The sequence below is a fragment of the Bombina bombina genome, chromosome 6, assembly GCF_027579735.1.
Source record: "Bombina bombina isolate aBomBom1 chromosome 6, aBomBom1.pri, whole genome shotgun sequence".
Taxonomy (NCBI): Eukaryota; Metazoa; Chordata; class Amphibia; order Anura; family Bombinatoridae; genus Bombina; species Bombina bombina.
In genome coordinates, this window is record NC_069504.1 from 1,085,173,686 (window position 1) to 1,085,200,563 (window position 26,878).

The window sequence follows — 26,878 nt, forward strand, 5'->3', positions numbered from 1 at the left end:
CACACCTACATAAATAGACCCCCGAGGTGTTGAAAATACAAACCCACAAGCTACAAAAAATAAATAAATAGAAATACAGAAAAAAATAAACAAAGCTATCAAAAATAATAAAATTAAACCTAAACTAATACCCCTATAAAAATAAAAAATCCCCCCAAAAATAAAAACACCCCCTAATCTAATACTAAACTACCAATAGCCCTTAAAAGGGCTTTTTGTAGGGGATTGCCCTAAGTTTAACATCTCTTTCACTTTAAAAATAAACAAAGTCCACCCTAACAGTAAAACCCGCCACCCACCAAACCCCCCAAAATAAAAAAAAACTAACACTAATAAACCCAATCTACCTATTGCCCTGAAAAGGTCATTTGTATGGGCATTGCCCTTAAAAGGGCATTCAGCTTTTTTGTTCACTGCCCTTGAAAGGGCATTCAACTCTTTTGAGAGTTGCCCAAAAAAAAAACCTAATCCAAAACCCCCCCAAAAACCCCCCCACTAAAGCCCCAAATAGGTATTCACGGTGGGTCCATCATCTTAATCCACAGCGAAGGTGGCGCAGAGCGGAGGTCTGGAGCAGTCTTCCCAGATGTGGCAGTCCTCGGCAGCGTCGATCCTCAGCGACATGGAGGTTCCTCTTCATCTGATGTCCGTGGTATATTGAATATTGAATGCAAGGTACCGTAATCAATTTGGGGTACCTTGCATTCCTATTGGCTGAATTTTTCAAAACAGCCAATAGAATGAGAGCTACTGAAATCCTATTAGTTGTTCAAATCAGCCAATAAGATTTCAGTAGTTCTCTTTCTATTGGTTGATTTTGAAAATTTCATCCAATAGGAATTCAAGGTACCCCAATAAATATGGGGTACCTTGAATTCTTTCTTTAGTGTGTGGCGGACGATCGAATGAAGAGGAACCTGCACGCCGCCGCCGAGGAGTGCCACTGCTGCCGCCGAGGAGCACCACCGATGACTGCTGCCGAGGCTCGCAACTTCTGGGAAGACCGCTCCGGACCTCCACTCTGCACCGCCTTCGCTGTGGATGAAGATGATGGACCCGCCTGGAAGAAGACCTATTCCGCTGGACTTCTGAAACCGTGAGTATTTGGGGCTTTAGTGGGGGGTTTTGTTTTTTTAGATTAGGGTTTTTTGGGGGCAAATCTCAAAAGAGCTGAAAGCCCTTTTAAGGACAGTAAAAAGAGCTGAATGCCCATACAAACGCTCTTTTCAGGGCAATGGGTAGATTAGGTTTATTAGTGTTAAGATTCTTTATTTTGGGGGGTTTGGTGGGTGGGGGGTTTCACTGTTAGGGGGGAATTGGTTTATTTGTAATGTAAAAGAGTTGTTGAACTTAGGGCAATGCCCTACAAAAAGCCCTTTTAAGGGCTATTTGCAGTTTAGCATTAGATTAGTGGGTTTTATTTGGGGGGGGGGGGGTTTTTGTTTTCATAGGGATTAGGTTTATTTTTTTATTTTGGATAGTGTTTATTATTTTTTTGTAATGTTAGCGTTTTTTTATTTTCTGTAATTAGATTAATGTAATGTAATTTTTTTGTATTTTTTATTGTAATTTAGTAATTTATTTTTATTGTAATAAAGAGGTTAATTTAGGGGGTATTAGGTTAGGGGGCTTACTTATTAAATTAGTTTTTTACGTTGTGGGGGTTGGCGGTGTAGGAGTTAATAGGTAAATTAGGTTTAATGCGTTGTGGGGGTTGGCGGATTAGGGGTTAAAATATTTATTAGGTAGTTTGCGATGTTGGGGTTTGCGGATTAAGGGGTTAATAATATTTTTAGGTCATTTTTTGTTTTTTCTTAATACTTCATGCGGGCGGTTAGGTGTTTTTTTCATACTTATTGCGTGCATTTATAGTTTTTTTTATTACTTATTGCGGCCGTTTTTGTTTTTTTCTTGTAATGTTTTGTTTGTCTTTGCTGCATCCTGGTGGATTCCGAAAATCATGGGTGGTGAAAGAATCCACTCCTGTTGAGTTATTTAAGAGTCAGCACTGATTGGCTAAAATGCATGTCTGTCAAAAACACTGCACAAGGGGCAGTCTGCAGAGGCTTAGAAGGTAATTACAGAGGCAATAAGTATATTAATATCACAGTGTTGGTTAAGCAAAACTGGGGAATGGGCAATAAAGGGATTATCTATCTTTTTAAACAATAACAATTTTGAACTAGACCGTCCCTTTAACTTACGGAGCACTGTACTGTTATGTATGTGTTTCTTCTTCACAATAATGTAGGGTATGTCCCATAATACACAGCAATGTCTAATTTTTCATTAAAGAATCCTGTAAAGAACGTTGTGGCACTGACAGATCTTTTAATATAATCCTGCCAGAGAAGAGAGGTTTAGACATTCTGCCTTAGAATTTACATCTCGACTAACGAGATAACAATGTTGCTGATAACCCGCGGTTGTAAAAATAATGCATCACAAAATCCCGCATCAGCTCTCGTTTACCACACAGTTTACGTACTTTTTCATCCTGTTTTACCATCCAGAAAAAATAAAATTGCTGCGTGATTGTTGCGTGTGCACAAATAGTTAAATCCTGTGAACAATAAATACACTGTGCTCGCGATATATTACATTATGAGCACGGTGTAAAACAGAGTTGGAACGCTGGATTTTTTTTTTCACACTGACACAGGCTTGCAAAAAATGTTTTCACAGTGACACCGGCAGGGCTCTGTAAAATTGTAAGCTTAGCTCATACACACAAAGGTTGTTTTGTTTTTTCTGGGTGGGGGGGGGGGTTGGTTCTTTTTTTTTTTAAGATCTTAGATAAATTAAAAACATATTTTGCATGTTCTTAAGTGTCACATCACAGATGTATGGCTACGATTTCCCTGCAAGAACACAAATTTCATAGCTGGACATAGGGTTGTTTGTTAATATTTGTGGCACTGACATCAGTTCCTTAAGTGAAGCGAACAGACAGATTTGCACTGGCAGGTACACATCCATTAACTCTGCTTATACACGTTCTTGTAACAATACTAAGGGGTCGATTTATCATGTGTCTGGCGGACACATACGCTGTCGCTGTCGGCATTTATCATTGCACAAGCATTTCTTGTCAAATGCTTGTGCAATGCCGCCCCCTGCAGATTCGCGGCCAATCGGCCGCTTGCAGGGGTGTCAATCAACCTGATCGTATGTGATCGGATGGATTGCTGTCCGCCACCTCAGAGGAGCAGCTACTGTCCAAACAAAACAGTAGCTGTATATAATCACTGATGAGCGGTATTAAACTGTGCTAAACCTCTTAAGCTCTATTTAGAAATTCCAAAGAGAACAAGGAATCTCTATAAGCCAAAAAACACATAAAAGGGGAAAATACCACTGTATGGCCTAGAACAGAAACTTTCTTGACGCTTCAAATCTTCATTAAGTATATAGATATTGTTACGTGAATGTATTGAAACAGATACTGACTCACATAGTATCTATAGTCTCAAAAGTAACAGAAAAACGTAGCATTTATTCAGTATAAAAACCTGGACATTGCAGTATTGTCGAGAGTGAAATAGAGAGATAAATACCTCTGACCCCCCTCTTGCCTCACCTGACGCGTTTCGCCGAGGCTTTTTTAAAGGTGACATGAATAAAAATAAGATGGTTGCACTTGAGCAAAAGCCTCAGGTGCGCTAACATCTGGAGGTCAGAGAGTGTGTTCCCACACCTCATAGACTTCTATTGGATGCACTACAAAAGCCTGTTCTGGCTTTCACTTGAGTGCTAACCCTAAGACGTGCTAAGCCAAAATGCACTAAAGCTAAAGGTGTGTTAAGAAATAGTTTAAATATCTTTGTTCTTCACTCAGAAGAAAATACTTGCAGGGTCAAGGGATGTGTACCCAGTATGGTTTGAGAGAGCAGTCCATTTCCGTGTTATGTATGTGTCTAGGGAAATTACAAAAAGGCCTGTATATCTTAGTATGTTTAGTTAAAGGCTTGCATTGTATGGCTGTAGGTTAGGAACCCAGGGAGAGTGTTAACATTGTTTTAACATGGAACGGTATACGACAAAGTGTTGGACTGAGAAAGGGTTTACAGGTATATATATATATATATATATATATATATATATATATATATATATATATATATATATATATATATATATATATATATATATATATATATATATATATAAAGTGAAATGAAGAAAATGCACTATATAGACAAAATGCACTATATAGACATGCATAAGCCCCTCCCCTAAGTGCACCGCCAATAACATGTGAGCCTGTATCCATTGCAGTCAATTTGCTTAATTAACCTTTAGCCATACGTTGATATCCTCATATGATACAGTACAATACACCAACAAATACAAATAGTGACATAATATATACATCTATACAAATGTGTAACAGTTCTATAGTGCATAATGTTTAAATTCTAGTTTAATACCTGTATAGCCCTAATTACTGCTCCTAATGTTGTAGCTGAGCAGTAGGGAAATGGAATAGGAATAGGACTGTGTCTTTAAATGTCAAAACCGGATTAGCCCTATATTTACTGATAGTAAACAACCAATACATGTGTTTAACATTTGATTTAACATATTCATGTACAATTATACAGCCAAACTTTATGCTTATACAATAGACCCCTAATGGGGATACCTGAATTACATTGCTACAACAGTGTGTTGGAAGCCCAGGACACCATCTATATCACAAGCATGATGTCAGGGTTTTTTCCCTGCTTTGTTTGTGCTGGCAGCCATTTTACTCACCTCTCTTGCTGACTCTGGTGCATCTTGTGTGATGCTGCTCATTTCCTGCACACCCTTTTATGGCTAGACTAGTGTACATCATCCATGTGAGACAGGTTGCAGTCTCAGAATTGTGATGTCATCACTTATTATTTAAAGGGCCTCTGTTCAGTATGATTTGCCCTTGCGTTGTCTCAGACCTGTTTGTGAGTTCCAGTTCCTGTGTATTACCTGGCTGTCTGACACTCTACTGGTTCCTGATCCCTGGCTTGTTCCTGACTCTGCTGTTCTCCTTGTTCCTGATTCTGGCTTGTCTGTCTATTTGCTTTGGCTCCTGACTTGGCTCGTCTGACTACCAGCTCTGGTTTTGACTCCTGGCTTGTTATTTACTTGTGGACTTTTTATTATTTGTTGCTATTAATAAGGTGTGATTATTTTTTCACTTCTCGTCTCAGTCTGATTCCTGGCACCCTGAGACATTAACACCTCACTAACGCTGTTCGCGGGCGAAAAAGGGGTTGTGGCTTAGTGGGTGTGTATCAACCAATAGCGGTAAAGTAAAAGAGACCATGCGCTAATAGTAAACAATGTAATGTACATCACCATGGGCTGGGCATCTGTCAACCATCGCTTACTCCACAGGAACCTTACATATTGGTGATAAAACATGGCACTTATTATCTCATGTTGCACATTTTATAAGGATTGTCCTAGCCTAGTCAGTGTGTAAATATCTAATTGGCCCCTAGCACTACATATGCATAAATGTGTAAACAGCACAATGGAGACCGGGTTATGCTTAGCAAATTATGGCAATACCATTATATACATTATATAGACAAGCTTAAAATAATCTAATCTTTAAGGGGAGGCAGAATACTCATAAATAAATGACTTTGCAAGTATATACAAAAATTAACTTTGCAAGTATATATAAAAAAAAACAACCAACCAGATCATGGATCTACATCTGTCTTACCGTGTTAAGTTGCAACAAAACTACACATGGTTTATCCTATTGCATCACTAAGAGGACCAGGGGAAATCTCTGACACTTGCCTAATTGTTATATAAAGCCACATTAACAGAAACAGCAATACTTGCAATAATTGGAAAAGTGATTAAGTAGTCATACTGGAGCACCCACGTATGTAAGCAGAATATATGTAGTATAAATCTTGATTACAGACAATGATATTAATATTAATATTGCATATGTATTAGTCCATAGGGGGTATTACAGGAAGCAATGCCAGTCAATATTAGCATTGAGACCTCTTGGATGTAGTGTTTCCAATCTAAAGGTCCATCTAGCCTCAACTTGCAGCAGTTTCTTTTTCCTGTCACCCCCTCGTCCAAGAGGGGGGACATGGTCTATCAATAAAAAACCTTAGGTCCTTGACAGTATGTTTGGCTTCTAAAAAATGCAGTGTGACCGGTTGATCAGTTTTATTTATTTGTGTCCAGAGCTGTCCTGATCGCACTCCGATGATTGGCCATTCTCTTCCTGATGTCATCATCTGTCTTACCCACATAAAATTTCCAGCTAACACAGCTTAATAGATAAATCACAAATTTGGTTGAGCAGGTCATGTAATGTCGTATTTTATACTGTTTGTTATTATGTGGGTGCCTGAATGTTGAGCCTTGCATCATAGCACTGCAAGTCGTGCAACTTAGCCACTGTTCCTGCTTATAGCAGTGTGTTGGGTCAGTTATTTTATCAGGAGGTCTTTCAGATTGCTGTTCCTTTTATATCCCATCCTAGGTATGGTGCTTTCTGTAAAAGGTAAGCTGGGGTCAGTTTGGAGAACCCACCAGCTCGTCTGTATCCCATTCACTAGTAGGTGGGATGTAGGACCAAATGTAGTGGTCATTGTAACCCTTTGGTCTGCGTCTTGTCTCTCCTTACCAGCTAGTAATGATTTTATCAGTGGTTCGGCATATCCTCTCTTAAGGAACTTTTCGGACATCTCCTGTATTTGCATAGATGCCCTGTCTGTTAATGTGTTGTTCCTCATCACCCTGGTCATTTGCGCTTTAGGAATAGCCCTGATTAGTGAGCTAGGATGATTGCTGTTAGCCAGAAGGATATAATTACAGTCTGTAGATTTCTGATATACAGTTGTGGCCAATTTTGCATCATTTTTTAATATCCTTAGATCCAAAAAGTCGATCCTCTCGTCACTGAACAAAAGTTTGAATTTCACTGGAGTCGTCATAGAATTGAGTTCTGAGACCCATCCTCCAAGGTCATCCCTAGGCCCATTCCAGATGAGGAAGATATAATCTATATATCTTTTATAGAATGATACGCTGGGATAGTCATATACCTTCATTGCTGTTGTTTCATAGTCAGCCATACAGAGGTTGGCATATGACGGGGCCATACTTGAGCCCATAGCTGTGCCTGTAAGTTGTATGTAGAAGGTGGTCTCAAAATGGAAATAACTGTGTGTCAAGCACAGATGTAGAATTCTGCATATATACTTTGGGTCTGGACCAACATAAGTGTATCTCAGTGGCGCTTTCTCTACTGCATTCACTCCATCGGCATGTGGGATGATGGTATACAGACTGTTTACGTCCATTGTTACCAGCAAATGTGATGGTCCCACTTCTGGCGTGTTGGCAACTGACTGTATCATATCTTAAGAGTCTTTGATGTACAAGTTCATCATACACACCAGGGGTTGTAGAAAGTGATCGATCCATATCTATAGTATCTGAAACAGGGAGCCCCTTGATGACACAATCGGTCTTCCTGGTGGTTTATCAAGTCTTTTATAAATCTTGGGGATCGTATAAAGTATTGGGATGATAGGTTATGGTACCATCAACCAATCATATGTAGCTTGATCCATCCAGTTTTTCTCTAAACCTTCCGATAGGATGAGCTTGATCTCATATTGAAATTTCATAGTTGGATCCCTGGACAGTGGGCTATACGTGGTGGTAGCCATCAGTTGTGACAATATATCCTCTTTGTAGTCTGCATAATTCAGGATAACCAATGCCCCGTCCTTGTCCGCATGTCTGATGATGATCTTGGGGTCTTGGGCTAGATCAGAGATGGCCGATCTTTCTTCAGTAGAGATGTTGAGTCTTGGTGTTAAACATGGTTTGTGCTTCTTGTGTGAGCAGGCGCATATAAGTTTTTATGCTTGGATGCTTGGATTAACTTGTACTGGATTAAATGTGCTGGGACGTTTGAATGACTTGGAAGTAGGATCCATAGTACTAAACTGAAAAACGTCTTTTAATTTCAAAGTCCGCTGAAATTTGTGCAGATCTAGCCAAACATCAAAAGGTCTGGTCTGCGCTGTTGGAACGAAACTAAGTCCCCTATTGAAGACTTTAAGTTCATATTTAGTCATCGTTCTTGAACTGAGATTAATAAATAATTCCTCCTCATTCTTCCATGTGGAGGTGGTCTTCTTGCAGAACCCCCCTCGCCTCGTGTGTGGCCTTCTTCTGCGTCTGTGGCCGAACCTGGTGGTCACCCCTAAAAAAGATTGGAATCCTGAAGCCAGTTGTTGGGGTTGTTGTGTAGATGAAGGGGTCTTATTGTCTGAGCCAGAGCTGCTATCAATTGTATTTAGTTGGCGTCTGGTATACCACCTCTGTCTCGTGGTCTCCTCTGGAAATAGGTGTTGCGCTCTTCAGGGGTTAATGTCAATTTCTACATTTTCATATCTCTATAGTCCTCTATAACATATTGTAGTTTCTTGTTCTTGAAATTGGTTAATGCTTCTTGATATTCTTTCATCTGTGTTGATAATTTATTCAGCCAGTCATTCGTTGAATCCTTTTGCATTGTAACAATGTTAATACTCTCAAACTGGCTGATCCCATGTTTAACTTTCCCCAGTTGGGTTCTCACTTCCTCTATCACCAATAAAATCAAATTCAGTGAACATTTATTAAGCACTGCGCACCATTTCTTGCAGAATTCTGGATTGGACCTTCCTATAGTATGGACATTCCTTACCCTAAATCCTCTCGGGATCATCTTCTGTTTGTAGTATTCTGATAAGTAAGTCCCGTATAGTTGTAGATCAGTCTCTCTTTGTTTTAATTTCAGCAATCGCAGGTAGATTGAATTTGCCGGTTCTGGTCCTGTGGCATCTGTAATTACTGTATCAAACAGTAACCTAGCTGCATCCTCATCCGTGAGTGATAATACTGCAGTTCCTTCAACCTCAGTTGGTAATACCTAGTGAGTAACACTTGTCTGAGCTGTATCTATATTACCTGAGCCTTACAGGTAATCACCAATGTTCCAGGTGAATCCTTGAAATAGTGAAACACGTGTCCCAATGTGACGGTGTGATAGTGATAGTGAAGTGATGGTACTGGGGTAGAGGAGATCCTTAGCCAGTGGGTGGGTGCTGAATATACGTGATATATCCAATTTAAAGATTGCAGCACCCTTACAAACTCTTGCAAACTCAGCGATATTTGCACCAAGGGTCATCAAGGATACAATAAATAAATGAATAAATGAAGAAAATGCACTCTCTGGATTTAAAAGTCTCAATAAGCTTTACTGTGTGATGTTTTGAGGCTTTCACCCCTTCCTCAGACAAACAAATTGTGAACAATGAAACAATATAAATACATACCTAAGCCCCTCCCCTCAGTGCACCACCAATAACATGTGAGCCTGTATCCATTGCAGTCAATTTGCTTAATTAACCTTTATCCATATGCTGATATCTTCATATGATACAGTACAATACGCCAAAAAATACAAATAGCTCACATGTTATTGGTGGTGCACTGAGGGGATGGGCTTATGTATGTCTTTATATTGTTTCATTGTTCACAATTTTTTAGTCTGAGGAGGGGGGTGAAAACCTCAAAATGTCACACAGTAAAGCTTATTGAGACTTTTAAATCCAGAAACTGCATTTTCTTCATTTCACTTATTGTATCCTTGATGCACCCTGGTGCGAATATCGCTGAGTTTGCAAGAGTTTGTGAGAGTGATGCAATCTTCAAATTGCATATATATATATCTGTGAGGAAGCGAATGTGCAAATGCATGAAACGCGTCATATCTGTCTGTGCTACCTGAAACAGATTGTCTGTGTATACTCTTTGTAAAGACTGCATTAAAAGCTACCCAGCAGCAGCTAAGTAACATATGGTATGCTTCTTTCTTTGTTACTATATATATATTATATATATGTGTGTGTGTGTGTGTGTGTGTGTGTGTATGTATGTGTGTGTATGTATATGTGTGTAAGTGTGTGTATGTATGTGTATGTATGTGTGTGTATGTAAGTGTGTGTGTGTGTGTATGTATGTATATGTGTGTGTATGTATGTGTATGTGTATGTGTGTGTGTGTGTGTGTGTGTATGTGTATGTGTGTGTGTGTATGTGTATGTGTGTGTGTGTGTGTGTGTGTGTATGTATGTATATGTGTGTGTATGTATGTATGTGTATGTGTGTGTGTGTGTGTATGTAAGTGTGTGTGTGTGTATGTATGTGTATGTGTGTGTATGTATGTGTGTGTATGTGTGTGTGTATGTATGTATATGTGTGTGTGTATGTATGTATGTGTATGTGTGTGTGTGTGTGTGTGTGTGTGTGTATGTATATGTGTGTGTGTGTATGTAAGTGTATGTACATAACTCACATCTTGTAATGCGAATGATGTTTTGAGTGGCAGTGCAATCCATTGAAAGTATAGGATGAGCTAAATATTCTCTGGTAATTTTGTCTTACCCTTCCCTTGTAATACCAGTGTGTTATTCTGTGCTTATTGATAGCTCTCCAATTCTAGAACAAAATGTTTAAGGAGACATGAAACCCACATTAATTTTTTTCAAAATTCAGAGCATGTGATTTTAAACAACTTCCCAATTTAGTTCTATTATCTAATTTGTTTTGTTCTCTTGGTATCATTTGTTGAAAAGGATACCTAGGTAGTCTAAGGAATTGCTGATTGGTGGCTACACATATATTCCTCATGTTATTCACTAAACTGATGTGTTCAGCTAGCTCTCTGTAGTGCATTGCTGCTCCTTCAACAAAGGATACCAAGAAAATTAAGCAAATCAAATCATAGAAATAAATTGTAAAGTCGTTTAAAATTGTATGCTGTATCCGCATCATGAAATACAAATTTTGGGATTCATGTCCCTTTAATTACGTTTTGTAAAAAAGCAACCCGTTGCAATGTATTGCTGATTATTTTTTTTGCGCCCACCTTTCCTGAAGAGAAGCTCCAGACCCTGACCCAGCTACAAGCTACGTAGATATAAGTTAATCAATGCAGGAACTCATTGATATATGTCCAAAACTGGTGATAGCAAATAGTAAGATAAAACCTTACTCAAAAATCTTTTCACGGGTTAAATCTCTGGAATGCAAAACCATGCAAATGTTGCTAACAGAAAATAACAGTTTAAATGCTTTTAAAACATGGCATTTAAAGCAAACCTTTTCTGGTACAGTACTTAAAGGGACAGTCAACACTTCTGCGAACATTATTTCATATTAAAAATTAAAACCCGACAATCCGCCTGCACTATACCCCTCCTGCCTTGCCGCCTTGCTTCTGTACTAATCAGCGTCGCTAACTTCTCTAATACTGGGTAAATATGGCAGCCGAACTCCCCTCACCATTACGTAGCTGCCTTCTTCTTCAAATGATCAGCAAATCAGAATTCAATCCTCGGTCAGAAATTGCAAGCGCGTGCAATTTCTGACAGAGGATTGAATTCTGATTTGCTGATCATTTGAAGAAGAAGGCAGCTACGTAACGGTGGGGGGAGTTCGGCTGCCATATTTACCCGGTATTAGAGAATTTAGCGACGCTGATTAGTACAGAAGCAAGGCAGGAGGGGTATAGTGCAGGCGGATCGTCGGGTTTTAATTTTCAATATGAAATAATGTTCACAGAAGTGTTGACTGTCCCTTTAATAGCTGATATATATTCTACATATTAAAAATTACTTTAATGTCCTTTTAAGTCAATAATCACAACATTTTGGAGATTCTGGATATAAATAAAACCTCTTTCTATAAATCTGAGTTTGCTGCAGATAGTTAATTCAAATATAGCCCATAAAAAGTAAAAAAAAATGTTCTGAACAACAAATCGTCCAGTGCTTAGCAGCCATGATAGCATTTGATGTATCTCTGTCCTATACTCTTGAGAACATATCTGAAATAATTTAGCTAATAAACGTTCAGACACAAGCAGGATACAGCGATAAACTCACAGGCTTCGCGTAACTTGTCCTTATCGTAATTCAGCCCCTCATATTCCTGCAAACGGATTCTGTTGACTCGGATACGTAGTCGGTCTGGCACAGAATGCGGGCTGTAAGTTAAATAATGACACAAGAGAGGAATTAGTCTGACTTATCTGGCACCCCTATCCCAAAATGATCACAGCAAATAAAGCAATATTGAATAGGGGATTATTTTTCATACAGAGTTTAAAGGACCATCTATTCCAAAAAATTATATGCTCTTATTTGTTAGATTTCATTTATTTCATTTTTACCTTAACTAACTATGGCCAAGATGCCAAGATTACAAGTCAAGTGCTAAAATGTATGTGGTATGAGGCAAAAGCAAGTGTTTAAAGGGTCATGAAACCCAAATTTCACACACACACACACAGACCTACACATACGCAAATACACACACACACAGAGACTTACACATACGCAAATACACACACACACATACACATACCCCCATGACTTCTTTCCCACTCCTTGACATATACATTATCTTTTTAACCCTTCCCCCAAAAAATGTATTCAACTGAAAAGCGGCCGATTGGCTATGAATCTGCAGGGGGCGGCATTGCACCAGCAGTTCACAAGAACTGCTGGTGCAATGATAAATGCCAACAGCATATGCTGTCGACATTTATCGATGGGCAACGATGTGCAGCGGACATGATACACTACTTCGTATCATGTTCGTTTGCACATTGTTAAATATGCCCCTATATGTTTTAAAATCAGGTCCGGAATCTAAGCAATATTTTACAGGGACTTTAATTGATCATTTCTAATGAAGATGCGCTGTAACTTACTTTATAATCTAGCCATGCCGTTCTAATACCCCGCGCTCCGGCTGCCCACTTCAAACCTCATATGTTTTGTGATCTAAGGTTTGAACTGTTCTCCAGTCAGTGCTCTGGCTACAAAAAAGTGTTGACGGCTAGAGCGCCGATTGGAGGACAGTTCAAACTGTTAACTTACAAAAAAATATATATATATAAGTTTTGAAGTGGCAGCCGGAGCGCAGGGTTCTAGAATGGCACGGCTAAATTCTAAAGTAAGTTACAGTACATCTTCATTAGTCTTCATTTAAAGTTCCTGTAAAATATTGCTTAGATTCCGGACCTGGTTTAAAAACACTTAAAGCTTACCATCACTTTAATATTACAATTATTATTGTCAAAAAATTCAGCAGCATTAATATTTATTTTAAGTCTTTATTTACCTCCCTTCAGTCTATGGGGCCTATTTATCAAAGGTCTTGCGGACCTGATCCAACAGTGTGGATCAGGTCCGCAAGACCTCGCTGAATGCGGAGAGCAATACACTCTCCGCATTTAATATTGCACCAGCAGCTCACAAGAGCTGCTGGTGCAACGCCGCCCCCTGCTGACTCGCGGCCAATCGGCCGCCGATCTGGTTTATTTCCGGCGATTCCTGTCCGCCTCATCAGAGCAGGCGGACAGGGTTATGGAGCAGCGGTCTTTAGACCGCTGCTTCATAACTGGTGTTTCTGGCGAGTCTGAAGACTGGCCAGAAACACGGCCCTTCAAGATCCGTTCGGAGCTTGATAAATGGGCCCCTTTGTCTATGGCATTCTAACATAATACTAGGTTTTTAAAAGAGTAAAATGCAAAACTTGATAATACGCAGCAAGTACACGCAAGTTAACCAACAACATGAAATAGGAACACAATGAGCAGGCTACTACTGCTTCCCGTTAAAAAAATAAGACTTAAAAATTTTGACCAACAACTTGTAATAGCTAAACGAGTATTGCTTGAGCGCAACTTACCAGAGCTGAATTTCCATTGTGAAGTTACCAGAAACCTACCAGCTACACTTTAAAGGGATAGTCTAGTCAAAATGAAACTTTCAGGATTCTGATAGAGCAGGCAATTTTAAGCAACTTTCTAATTTACGCCTATTATCAATTTACATGAAAAAGCAAGAGTGTAAGCTTAGGAGTCGGCCCATTTTTGGTTCAGCACCTGGGTAGCACTTTATGATTGGTGTCTAAATGTAGCCACCAATCAGCAAGTGATACCCAGGTGCTGAACCAAAAATGGGCTGGCTCCTAAGCTTACATTAAAATAAAGATATTAAGAGAACAAAGAAAAATTGATAATAGGAGTAAATTAGAAAGTTACTTAAAATTGCATGCTCTATCTGAATCATAAAGGTTTAACACTATTTAAACAAACATCATGTAGTAGACAGAGCATTACATAGTGAAGTGTTTGAGTATGCCTTCGGGAAGACTACTTCATTATACATTTTAACTAAGTTTATTTATTGTAAAAAAAAAATGTGTTTTTTATCTTGGGGTGTGTTTGGTTTATAAACAACATTAACAGTATGGGAATATTGATATCCTACATAAAAAATGGCTATGGATTTTCCTGGTCACGATAGTGCGTTTTGGAACATTTCTCACAATGTAAAGCAGGCTCTATTTGTGTACCTTTTTGCCACTTTGATAAATAAACCCAAAATCTCAAATAGTTCATATGATTAAAGGGATAGAAAGTCAATTTAAAATGTGCATGGGTGTATTTACATTTTAAAAATAAGCATCTTTGCAATATACTTAGATGTGAAAAAATGCTTTTAGTAAATATTTTTAATGTTTTTCAGTGGCATACGCACATATGCTGTGAGTGTCCCATGCACCAGCATTCAAACACCACACATTCTTAGAGAGTCAGCAATGGCTTGTATGGCACAAATGATGTCTTCAGTGACGCGATACCCACCACCATTGTCTCTCTCATCAGGCATAGGGCTAGATTACAAGTGAATCGCTATCGTTAGTGATAGGAGTGTAAACAAGATCACAGCATTTTTAAATCCATATTACAATTGGTGACTGCAATTTAATTTGTGCAAACTCGCAGTAATTTACGCTGTCCAGAGTGGTAATATGCACTTGTATTACAAGTTAAAAGTAAATGCGATAGTGCGAACACAATCACTTTTACTGCTCAAACTTTCTTTTCATTCTATTGGTTGATTTGAATTTGAACATGCAAATCAGGCAATAGGAATGCAAGGGTACCCCTATATAAAAGGATTACCTCCCATTCAGAATTCAGCTTGCAGCTAGTGACCTCATGAAGAGGACCTCGATGTTTAAGCTCTCAAGATGAAGACTTCTGCCGCCGCCGCCACCTCCGCCACCAGGATGAAGATAAGAAGATGGACTTCTGCTGGGATGATGAAGGACCAACCGGGATGAAGATAAAGCACCGCCGCCATCATCTTCTGTGAGTACCATCTTGGGATTTAGTGGTAGAGGTTTTCTTTTAATTTTTTTTTTTTTATGGACAGCAAAAGAGCTAAATGCCCTTTTAAGGGCAATGCCATGTTAAATGTTCTTTTCAGGGCACTTTTTAGATTAGATTATTTTAAGATTTTTTTTATTTTGGGGAGGGGGTGGGGGGGGTTAATGTTAGAGGGTTATAGGGTGTTTTCAAAAAAGAAAAGAGCCTGATCACTTTAGGGCAGTGGTTTCAAAGTACAGGCCCCAGGGCCAAAATGTGGCCCTCAAAATAGTTTAATCTGGCCCTCCCTTGTTTAACAGGTAAACCATTAATTTGGGCTGTCAATTTTTTTAAGGTTCTAAGAGTTGTAACTAGTTGATATTCTCTATAGGCACTCACAAGACAAATATAAAGACAAAACATCCAGTGTAGACTCCCACCACGCACTGCGTTGGGCAAATATAACTTTTTACATTGGTATACAGTTCTAAGATGATCACTTCACTTGGTACTCACAAGATAAATCTACAACTGTGTATGTCTATTGTGGGCTACAACTCCCACTATTCACTACTACTTGGATAAATGTCACTTCCATTTCCTAGTATGTCCAGTTTCGGAAGACTCACTTAGTTCAAGCGGCCCCCATGGGAGAAGAACACTTGACCAGTGGCCCCCAGATACTTTGAGTTTGATAACCCTGCTTTAGGGCAATGTAATTTTTAGTAATGGTAGGGTTCCTTTTATAAAGTAATGTAATGTTTTGGTAATGTTAGTTTTTCTATTTTTATAGTAATGGTAGTTTTTTTTGTTTGTATTTTTTTTAAAAGATTAGTTGTTTTTTAATTTCATAGGTAACTTTTTAAGTTTTTTAAGGGAAGTTAGTTAGTTTTGCTCCATTGACTTCTATGGGGCAGTAGCATATTGTGCAAGTGACATTGAAAGTTCGGCTTTTTTCGCGAGTCGGATTAGCACTGGAGCGATACGTTTTTACTTTCAACTTGCAATACTAGCACATCTAGGTACTGCTAGCGCAGTTAGCGCTCCACTTGTAATCTAGCCCAAACCGCTTTAATGTAGATCTTGTAGTCACAAGTAGCATATGTGTGTATGCCTCTGAAGCAGTAATAACTTTACTAGAAGTATTTTTGCTAATGCCAGTATAATGCTAAAATTCTATTTAAAGATGAAATGCATAAACTAAATGATAAAATGAAAATATAAGAAAGTTATTCAAATCAGCACCCTTGACAAACATTCTTTCTCATCTTGCCATTAGTGTAGCACAGAACAGCTGTTAAGACAACATTCTTTTGTGAATGTTTCAGACTATGGTTAAAAACTGTGGTTGTCCGCAGCAGTTACAGGGTTTGCTGTTGGGGACAGTGCTATAGAACCATCAATAATTATTCTAGAATCCGTAACCCTGTAAACAGCCATTTATTTGTGAGTCAGACTTTTATTTAATTGTATAGTACTCCTATTAGTCAGTTATCCTTAGCCCTGCTATGTTATAGGAGCAGGGTGTATATTTTAAAGGGACACTCAAGTCAAAATAAACTTTTATGATTCAGAAAGTGTATGACGTTTTAAGACACTTGCCAATTTTCTTCCATTATAAAATGTATTTTTTTATGCACCCTTTCTGGGGAACAAGATTCTATTGAGCATGTGCACAAGCTCACAGGGTATACGTATACTAGTCTGTGATTGGCTGATGTCTATCACATAATACCAGAAATGCTTGTGCAATGATGAATGCGGACGTGATAAGCTATGATAAATCAGCCCCTATACGTCCAAGTTATGAGCTAGGGAGTCTGTCCATTCACTTTATCGATGAGTGGGTAGCAAATGAGTAGTGCCTGCTACCCGCATTTATTATTGCACAAGCAGATACTTGTGCAAGTGGGAGACAAGTGAAGTTGTTTTTTTTTCTATTCTAACTAGTATATTCTGGGAGATGTGTGACAACTGTGTGCACACCTACGGCAGAGCTCACATTCATCCAAGATATTGAGTGATTGTCGCAGTTTGGGCGTTTTGCTTCACTGTCTCTTCTGCAATTGGCCCTTCAATCTCACCCACAGCTTGCCCGTGGCACATCCCGCCCACAGAACTCCCACTGCTGAAGCTCTGCCCACAAATCTCCTCCCAGCTCCACCCACATGTCTTTTTCAGACAGCTTAGACCTCCTAGACCTGGAAGGCCTCTGGGAATTGTTAGAAGGTATGGAATGGTGCAAGTGCACCAGGTGGCCCTAAAAAATGTTTTACAAATCCATCACTTATGTCAGCAACAATTCTTAAAACATTTTTAACATATAGATTATGAATCTAAAAGAAAAATGTTTCTTTAATGTCCTTTTCATTTTTTTAAAAAGGGAACAATTTTGGGCACAAACAATCAAAGGTTTTATACGATTATGTTCATGTTTTCTCCCCCAGTTAAAGTAGATTATTTAATCATGGAATGCACTGAAGCGAAGCGTTATTTCTGACATCGATATAATTGTATCATGTAAACTCTGAGCTAATTTTCTACCTATGTCAGCATTTATAGATTCTCTTTATAACACCTTTAAAATGCAAAAGGGCCCTTATGTATAGGAAAGGACAAAAAAAAATCAAATGTTAACATTATATATATATATACTGTATGTATGTGTGTGTATATATATATATATATATATTGTTATTATTAGCAGGTATTTGTAGAGATCCAACAGATTCTGCAGCGCTATAAACGCATCGTCTATACAAGATAACATTTATCGGGATGAAATGGGTAGAGGGCCCTGCCGAGAGTCGCCCTTTTGTAGTCGGCTCTTATGAAGGTGATCTACAAACAGCTGGGCTCATAGGTTAATATGCTAAGGGGTTCAAGGTGGTAGAAATGGAGTTAGGAAAGGTTAGTGTTGGTTGTATGCATCCCTGAACAGTAAAGTCTTTAGGGAGCGCTTGAAGCTTTCAAAACTAGCGGAGAGTCTTGTGAAGCGAGGCAGAGAGTTCCACAAGATGGGAGCCAGTCTGGAGAAGTCCTGTAAACAGGAATGTGAGGAGGTAACGAGAGGAGGAGAGTAGGAGGTCATGAGCAGAGCGAAGGGGACTGGAGGGAGAGTATCTGGAGAGAAGGTCTGAGATATAGGGGGGAGCAGTGCAGTTGAGGGCCTTGTATGTCAGAGTCAGGGATATTATGTATCCATGAAAGGGCAAATATATGTTATTCCTCTAGGGCTATAGGGACCCTATTAGTGCTTAGACTGTCACTTCTGAGAGGGTAAACAGGGGTAGAGAGAGATTGGAGAGGTGAAAGTGGAGAGAAAGGTAGAGTTAAGAGATATGAGATAAGGTAAAGAAAGGTAGTAAAGAGAAGATATGGCCTGCGAGGAGAAAAACAGATATTAAACAGAGAAGGGAGTGGAGAAAGATAGATGAGAGATAATAATTATTAAAAAAAATGTCAACACTCTCTGCTTCCTTTTTCTTTCTAGCTGTTGTCTTCTTTAGAACCCCTAGTTGATGTTGCTAACTGCTATGTACTTATTGTTTGTTAATTTATTACTGAATGTAGCATTATTAATTCATGGTATAAAACAAAAACAATATTAAATAATGACTGCACTATATGGTGTTTGACATTGGCTAAACATATGCAATGTGAAGAAATAAGAGTGCATGTGTATACCCTGCAAAATTATACATTGTGATGTTAACAAACCCCATACCTGCCAGAGAGGAGGACTTCAAGTATTACTGTGTTTTGAAACCAGAGGGGTTAACATTTGGTATAATCTTTGATTTTTAATGTTCTTTGAACAAGTAAAACTGAAACTATAATCTTAATACATTATGTACTAGACTTACAGATTAAAGAGTCTTGAATTCAGGTAAATATGCTTAGTAACTGTGCTTACGTTTTACCAGATATTCTTAAAAGCTTAGCGATACTGTGCATTGCACAGCTCTAAAGAACATGTGACACTATGCTATACAAAGGAGATCCTTAGGTAGAAAAAATAATTACTGTTATCCACAAAAATGCTTTAAACTGCCGTGCTGTGGATTAAGTTTACATTTTCAGATGCTGTTTTGGAATCTGCTCAGTAAAAACGATATAACTTGTAGCCCTCAATTCATATTCCCTGCTGATATCCATTATAAACCTGTCACTAGTAGCAACAAGATAGGTCTAATAAGCGCAGACTGATTGCCTATGAATATAGTGTGGGTGTTTAGGTTCCCTGCCAGAAGAGGAATAGTTAGGCTTTGGGTTAGATCTTAATGGACACTTAACCCAAATTTTTCTTTCATGATTCAGATAGAGCATGCAATTTTAAGCAACTTTCTAATTTACTACTATTATCAATTTTTCTTCATTTTCTTGCTATCTTTTTTTGAAAAAGCAGGAATCTAAGCTAAGGAGCCGGCCCATTTTTGATTCAGCACCCTGAATAGCACTTGCTGAGATTGGTGGCTACATTTAGCAAGTGCCACCCAGGCGCTGAACCAAAGATGTGCCGGCTCCTAAACTTACATTCCTACTTTTTCAAATAAAGATACCAAGAGAACAAAGAAAAATTGATAAGAGTAAATTAGAAAGTTGCTTAAAATTGCCTGCTATATCTGAATCATGTAAACAAAATTGGTTTCAGTGTCCCTTTAATATTATCACAACATTCTGCATTAGGGCTGACACATACTTGTAACCTTGTAGCAAACAGATGCAACTTCCAATAGATCAAAATCTTGGCGCAAATAGATTGAACCAAAACCCCATAACAACAGATTACAAGTAACTGAGCATCCTGTTACTTTCAAAGAGAAGCACAAAAGGTGTTTTGCAAATGTTTCACAATCTAGTGGCAGTTGCTTGTGGCGTCACTATGGGCCTGATGACCTAAAGTTCTCTGCTCTGGCGAGACGATCTAAGGAGTCTCGTCAGTGTGGTAAAGTCCCTCAAATCATTTTATAAATGCAGATATTACATTGAGAGGAGTTTATCTCACTTTGCAGGGTCTGGAGGTGAAGGACAGACTAATATATTGCTTAATGAAGTCTACAAAAAATCCCAAAGATTTTAAGTGATTTCTCTCCATTGCAGCACAGTTTTTAACTTCTGGCCCTATGACCACACAGACTCTTTGACTTGGCCAGGTGTAAAGTCCTTAGATAAATCATAATGTGGGGTAAAGTAAAATAAGACATAAGAAAGTAAATCATAAAGTAAGCCAATAGGTACCAAGTGCTTAAAAATATATGAGGGAGAATCCATGATCCTTCAAGCAACCTTACAGTAACAGATTCTAACTGCAGTACAACCACCACAATTAACCCCCAAACATCATTACCCAAAACTGTGAACCTTTAAACATCATTTTTCTAAAGCAAAATCCCCCCCAAAAAATTAACCCTAACTCAACTACAGTTGCAGCCCTGGTTGACTTCTGGGCCTTGCTACAATACTCACCCTCTGACACTTATTTGCTACTTTGTAGAAGATGGCCCCCAACTCACTACCCACTCCCTAATACCCAACTGACATTCAGTTTGCAATCTCTAGCTGAACTATAAACCCATGGGCAAACAATGGCTACTACAGCTTAAAACTTAAAGACCCCAGCAGGTTAAGTTCATTTGGCCAATCATGTAACATCTATCCTACTAGGTGAAGCACATTTTAAACAGTCTATCATGTGATATTTATCAGTATGTTAACAGCTGCCGATAAAGCCTTTTTGATGACCACTATTTCACAAGAAGACAATTTCCATTATCAGTTTGGTGATAAATGTCCCTTTACTTAAAGGAACAGTACAGTAAAAAATGAAACATTCATGTGCTATTTTACTTAAAGGGACACTAAACCCAAATTTTTTCTTTCGCGATTCAGATAGAGCATGCAATTTTAAGCAACATTCTAATTTACTACTATTATCAAATTTTCTTCCTTCACTTGGTATCTTTATTTGAAATACAAGAATGTAAGTTTAGATGCCGACCCATTTTTGGTGAATAACCTGGGTTATTCTTGCTGATTGGTGGATAAATTCATCCACCAATAAAAAAGTGCTGTCCAGAGTCTGAAACAAAAAAAGAAGCTTAGATGCCTTCTTTTTCAAATGAAGATATCAAGAGAACGAAAAAAATTGATAATAGGAGTAAATTTGAAAGTTGCTTAAAATTGCATGCTCTATCTGAATCATGAAATACATTTTTTTAGTTCAGTGTCCCTTTAACTTTTCAATGTACATCTATTATAAAATGTACTTTGTTCTTTTGTATCCTTTGATGGTTTAAAGGTAACAATACACTACTGGGAACTAGTTGAGCACATTGGGTGAGCCAATGACAAGAGCCTTATATGTGCAACCACTAATAAGAAGCTAGCTCCTAACAGGGCACTGCTAATTCTGAGCATACCTAGGTATACTCTTCAACAAAATATACCAAGAGAACAAAGCAATCTTAATAATAGAAATGAACTGGAAAGATGTTACATGCTCTTTATCAGTCCTGAAAGTATATTTGCTGTACATTTGGTTAATTAGAATCTAAAAAATTCTACAGTTAAAATGACTTAAAACCCTTTAAAATTCAACACTTTTCAAATTATGCCCCAAAGAGTTTGAGAATGTAACAGGCTTAAAGGGTTATAAAACTTTACAAAGTACATATAACAAAACTGCTGCACCTGAAAGATAATCTTATTGCAAGTAAATCACATCTATGTTGTATACATAACAAAGCATCTTTCTAATGAAAACGAAATAATTATTATTTGTTAATATTACATCATCAGACCTCTATATAAAGTTGTGGCTTTATAAAAAGCAGGCAGTCAATCAGAGCACTGTTTTGCATATTTATGAGACCAGTCACGCTCACAAACGCATGTGCATGGGGACACTTGTAATTGCATGCGCTGTAGCATTACTATTATCAGACCATGATGTCCGAATCCTTGTTTGCATGCGCAGATGGATCCCACTGTCATTAGCGCATCACTGCACTATCATTACCTTTTTGTTACCTCAGTCTCTCACTGCGCAGGCGCGATGGCAACAGGGACTGAATGCACATGCGTGGGTATGTGCACACTTCTGCAAGACCTGGTGCAATCCTACCTAGGTAGCCCACTGTCATAGGACTTGGAGATAGATTAAACTTAAAATTGTGCAGAAAGGAGAAAGAAATGGTTATTGAAGGTATTTGATCATCTTTACTATTGTAATCAATTTTCGGTTTCATTTCCCTTTTAAACCCACTGAGATTACCACTGCCATATATTGGATGCTATTAGGAAGGAACATCGCTAAATAGATACAAAGATACCACCTCAATCAATTAAAGGGAAAAAAATCAATAATTTTATTTCATGATTCGGACAGAGAATACAATTTCAAACAACTTACAAATGTACTTCTATTAGCTAAATTGCTTCATTCTTTTGGCATCTTTTGTTGAAGAAGCAGCAATGCACTACTGGGAGCTAGCTGAGCGCATAGGGTGAGCCATTAACATGAGGCATACAAGTGCAGCCACCAATCAGCAGCTCCTGAACCTACCTAGGTATCCTTTTTTAACAAAGGATGCCAAGAGAACAAAATAAATTAGATTATAGTAGTAAATTGGAAAGGCATGCTCTATCTAAATCGTGAAAGAATAAAATGGATTCTTGTCCCTTTAGAGCAAAACAAATAATAATAAGCAATATTAATAAAAATGAGCAAAATTGATAACCCAACATACACACATGCCCACTATATAGACAATGGGCCCCATTTATCAATCGGTGAAAGCGGCTTCGGGCCCCAGCATTTCAGGTTTGCCTGAAACACTAATTAGGTATCAGCGGTCTCTAATTAGGTATCAGTGTTGCTTAACCTCTCCCCCACCTAAAATATGGCAGAGTGAAATCATCCTGATACAGTCTGGATGATTGACAGCCCCTGCTCATAGCCAATTGGCTGATCGCAGTGAGGTCTGGCGGACATGTTTGCGGTATCGCATCATGTACACACAACCTTTGGTAAATAGATCTCAATGTCTCAGTTCAAATTCCTTAAAAAGAAATACACACAACAGGTTAACCATTAACTGTACACTTATTAGCATTACAACACACTATTAAAAGCAATTATTCAACATACAGGTCCTTCAATCTGTGATATAATCAGTAAATTACAGAAACCACAGTTTTGTATGTTAATAATGCTATGGAGTTGCAGTTTATATCTACAGGTATGAAAAAAAGAAATAGATGCTGCAGATTTTATTGTCTATCTTTGCAACTGTTCTGAGATTTAGCACATGGGTGATGGTTTTAAATGTATATATACCCTTGATTTGCCAGTATAATTTGCAAGACGTTGTGAAGAAGTGCGTTGCAGCTGTCGCTGAAGGCAAGGGGTTAACATAAGAATCTTAATTTACCTGTATTTTATCTGTTTTACTAGACTTTCACATTGCTTTATAAGTTGGACTTTGCAATTAATTTTTCACTTGGGTGGTGTGAAAGCTGAGGGGCTGACAGTCCTCTTAGACTGCCTGTATAGCACCTAGAGGTACTTTCTAATCAGTGGCAAAGTTCCTTAATACTGTACCATTTATAATAGTGGCAAACAATATTAAGATTACAGAAAACTGTTAAAAAGTCTCGAGCTGTGTTGCTGACAAACTACTGCCACCTTGTGGAACACTGTATTATACGCATGTGCACACAAATGTGTTTCAGACAAGTTGTTCATCATGAAAAAAGCATATATATCGTTAAGTCAGAAATTCGCTTATAGGTTTGTTCAGAATTAATTTGTTGTCAACAACATTTTTTGTCTGTTATTTCCTATGGAGGACATCATTAAGGCATCAGAGGCAGCTAGACAACAGCTTAAACTTAAAGGGACATGAAACCAAAACATTTCTTTCATGATTCAGATAGAGAATACAATTGTAACCCCTTAACTACCAACGACGTACAGGGTACGTCCTACAAAAAATGGTTGTTAACGACCAAGGACGTACCCTTTACGTTGTTAGTGTTTTTTAAGCGGTGGAAGCGATCCTTTCATGTTATTGATATTGAGGAATCCTGCAATAACATTTTTTAGCTATCCGATGCAGAGAGAGCCACTCTGTGGCCCTCTCTTCATCAGCCATCGATGGTCAGTGGGAGCCATTGCAGGGAGGCGGGTGGGCGGCCATCGATGGGGGATGTGGTCAGAGGGGGGCGGGATCATGTACCGGGGCGCCAGGAGAGCGCACATGGTCGGGCGCACGCACGGGGGCAGGAGCGCTACACTATGGCACAATTTGTTTAGGGTAAGGAGGAAGAGAGTGGGGGGGGAATTTTTATCTAAGGGATCTGGGAGGGGGTGGGGGTAGGTTATTGAGGGGGGCAGCTACACTGCAGAGAAATATCTTTTATATTTAAAAATAAAAAAAATACCAAATTATATGGCAAACTGGGTACTGGCTAGTACCCAAGATTGCGGACAATAAGGTAGAGGGGGGGGGCGGGTTATAGAGCTGTTTGGGGGGGGATCAGGGAGGTTGGGGGATAAGGGGAATCCTAAACAGCAGAATATGTATTTTAAAAAAATATAATAATAATAATAAAAAAACTTATTTAGTATTGGCATACTTTCTGCCAGTACTTAAGATGGCGGGACAATAGTGGGGTGGGGGAGGCAAGAGAGCTGTTTGGGAGGGATCAGGGGGTGGGATATGTCAGGTGGGAGGCTGATCTCTACACTAAAGCTAAAATAAACCCTAAAAACTCCCTACAACCTACCTAATTAACCCCTTCACTGCAGGGCATACTACAAGTGTGGTGCGCAGCGGCATTTAGCGGCCTTCTAATTACCAAAAAGCAACGCCCATATATGTCTGCTATTTCTGAACAGAGAAGCTTTTACAACCATTTGTGCCATAATTGCACAAGCTGTTTGTAAATAATTTCAGTGAGAAACCTAAAGTTTGTGAAAAAGTGAATGATTTTTTTTATTTGATCGCATTTGGCGGTGAAAGGGTGGCATGAAATATACTAAAATGGGCCTAGATCAATACTTTGGGGTGTCTAATAAAATAAAATATATACACGTCAAGCGATATTCAGGGATTCCTGACAGATATCAGTGTTACAATGTAACTATTGCTAATTTTGAAGAAAAAAAAAATGGTTTGGAAATAGCAAAGTGCTGCTTGTATTGTACATGTAAACATTGGGTATTTTTAAACTCAGGATAATATTTAGAAACTATTTAGTATGGTTGTTTTTTGGTGGTTGTAGATATGTAACAGATTTTGGGGGTCAAAGTTAGAAAAGGTGTGTTTTTTTCCATTTTTTCACCATATCTTTTTTTTATATATACTATATATATATATATATATATATATATATATATATATATATATATATATATATATATATATATATATATATAGTAAATAATATGATGACAATAATGGTATTTTTAGAAAGTCTATTTAATGGCGAGAAAAATGGTATATAATATGTGTGGGTACAGTAAATGAGTAAGAGGAAAATTACAGCTAAACACAAACACCGCAGAAATGTAAGAAGAGCCCTGGTCCCAAACGGTCAGAAAATGGAAAAGCGTGTGTCCTTAAGGGGTTAAACAACTTTCCATTTTACTTCTATTATCTAATTTGCTTTCTTCTCTTGTTATCATTTGCTGAAAGGTTTATCTAGGAAAGCTCAGGAGCAGCAAATAACCTAGGTTCTAGCTGCTGATAGGTAGCTACATATATATATATATACTGATTGTGATTGGCTCACCCATGTGTTTCGTTAGAAACCAGTAGTGCATTGCTGTTCCTTAAACTAATGATACCGAGAGAATGAAACAAATTAGATAATAAAAGTAAATTAGAAAGTTGTTTAAAATTGTATTCTCTTTCTGAATCATGGGAGAAAAATTTGGGGTTTCAAGTCCCTTTAAAGTGATTGTAAAGTTTAAGGAATTAGTGCCCAGTATCTAAAAAAAACAGCAGTACTTTAATTTATTAAACTTTACAAACACACTTTAAAAAAAATAAAAAAAATACCATTTCATTATGGTAAACATACTGCATAACCTCCACCCGCATCTCCTTCTGTATTTTGCATATCGATGACGATTTCAGCTTTCTCCAATCGTTGTGTGTCCCACGAACTGGATCCCAATGGGGCACGCAATGATTGGAGGAAGCTGGATTTGTCATTGATCTGCAAAATACAGAAGGAGATGCAGGCGGAGGATCTGCAGTATGTTTACCGTAATGAAAAGTTTAATGCATTAAAGTGCCCCTGTTTTTAAGAGTATTTCTAGATACTGGGCAGTAATTCCTTAAACTTTAGAATCACTTTAAATAAAGTTAAAATAGTAGTTAGTGCTACTGCTACAAGCCAGCAGCAGGGGTTCAGGATTGTCAAGAACAAAAGTAAAGCTTAGATACTTATTGTCTGGAATTAATCAAGTGGCATTGCTGGATCGTTATTGAATAGAGTAATTTTAAGCCTTTTCCCACATTTTCAGTAAACGTTTTAACCAAAATTAACAAATCCACAAATTTGTTTGATACTTGCATTTGCTCATTTATTTATTTATTTTCATTAAAGG

General features: G+C 38.2%; 1 protein-coding gene across 3 annotated transcripts in view; it reads right to left on the reverse strand.

The window, feature by feature from the left end:
• DGKI (diacylglycerol kinase iota) overlaps positions 1 to 26,878 on the reverse strand; it is a 560,838-nt gene that overhangs the window by 274,854 nt on the left and 259,106 nt on the right. For all 3 annotated transcript variants that reach the window (XM_053718992.1, XM_053718991.1, XM_053718990.1), the window contains one exon: positions 11,975 to 12,075. In XM_053718992.1, coding sequence (XP_053574967.1) covers positions 11,975 to 12,075 — 101 coding nt within the window. The remainder of the gene's footprint in view (positions 1 to 11,974; positions 12,076 to 26,878) is intronic.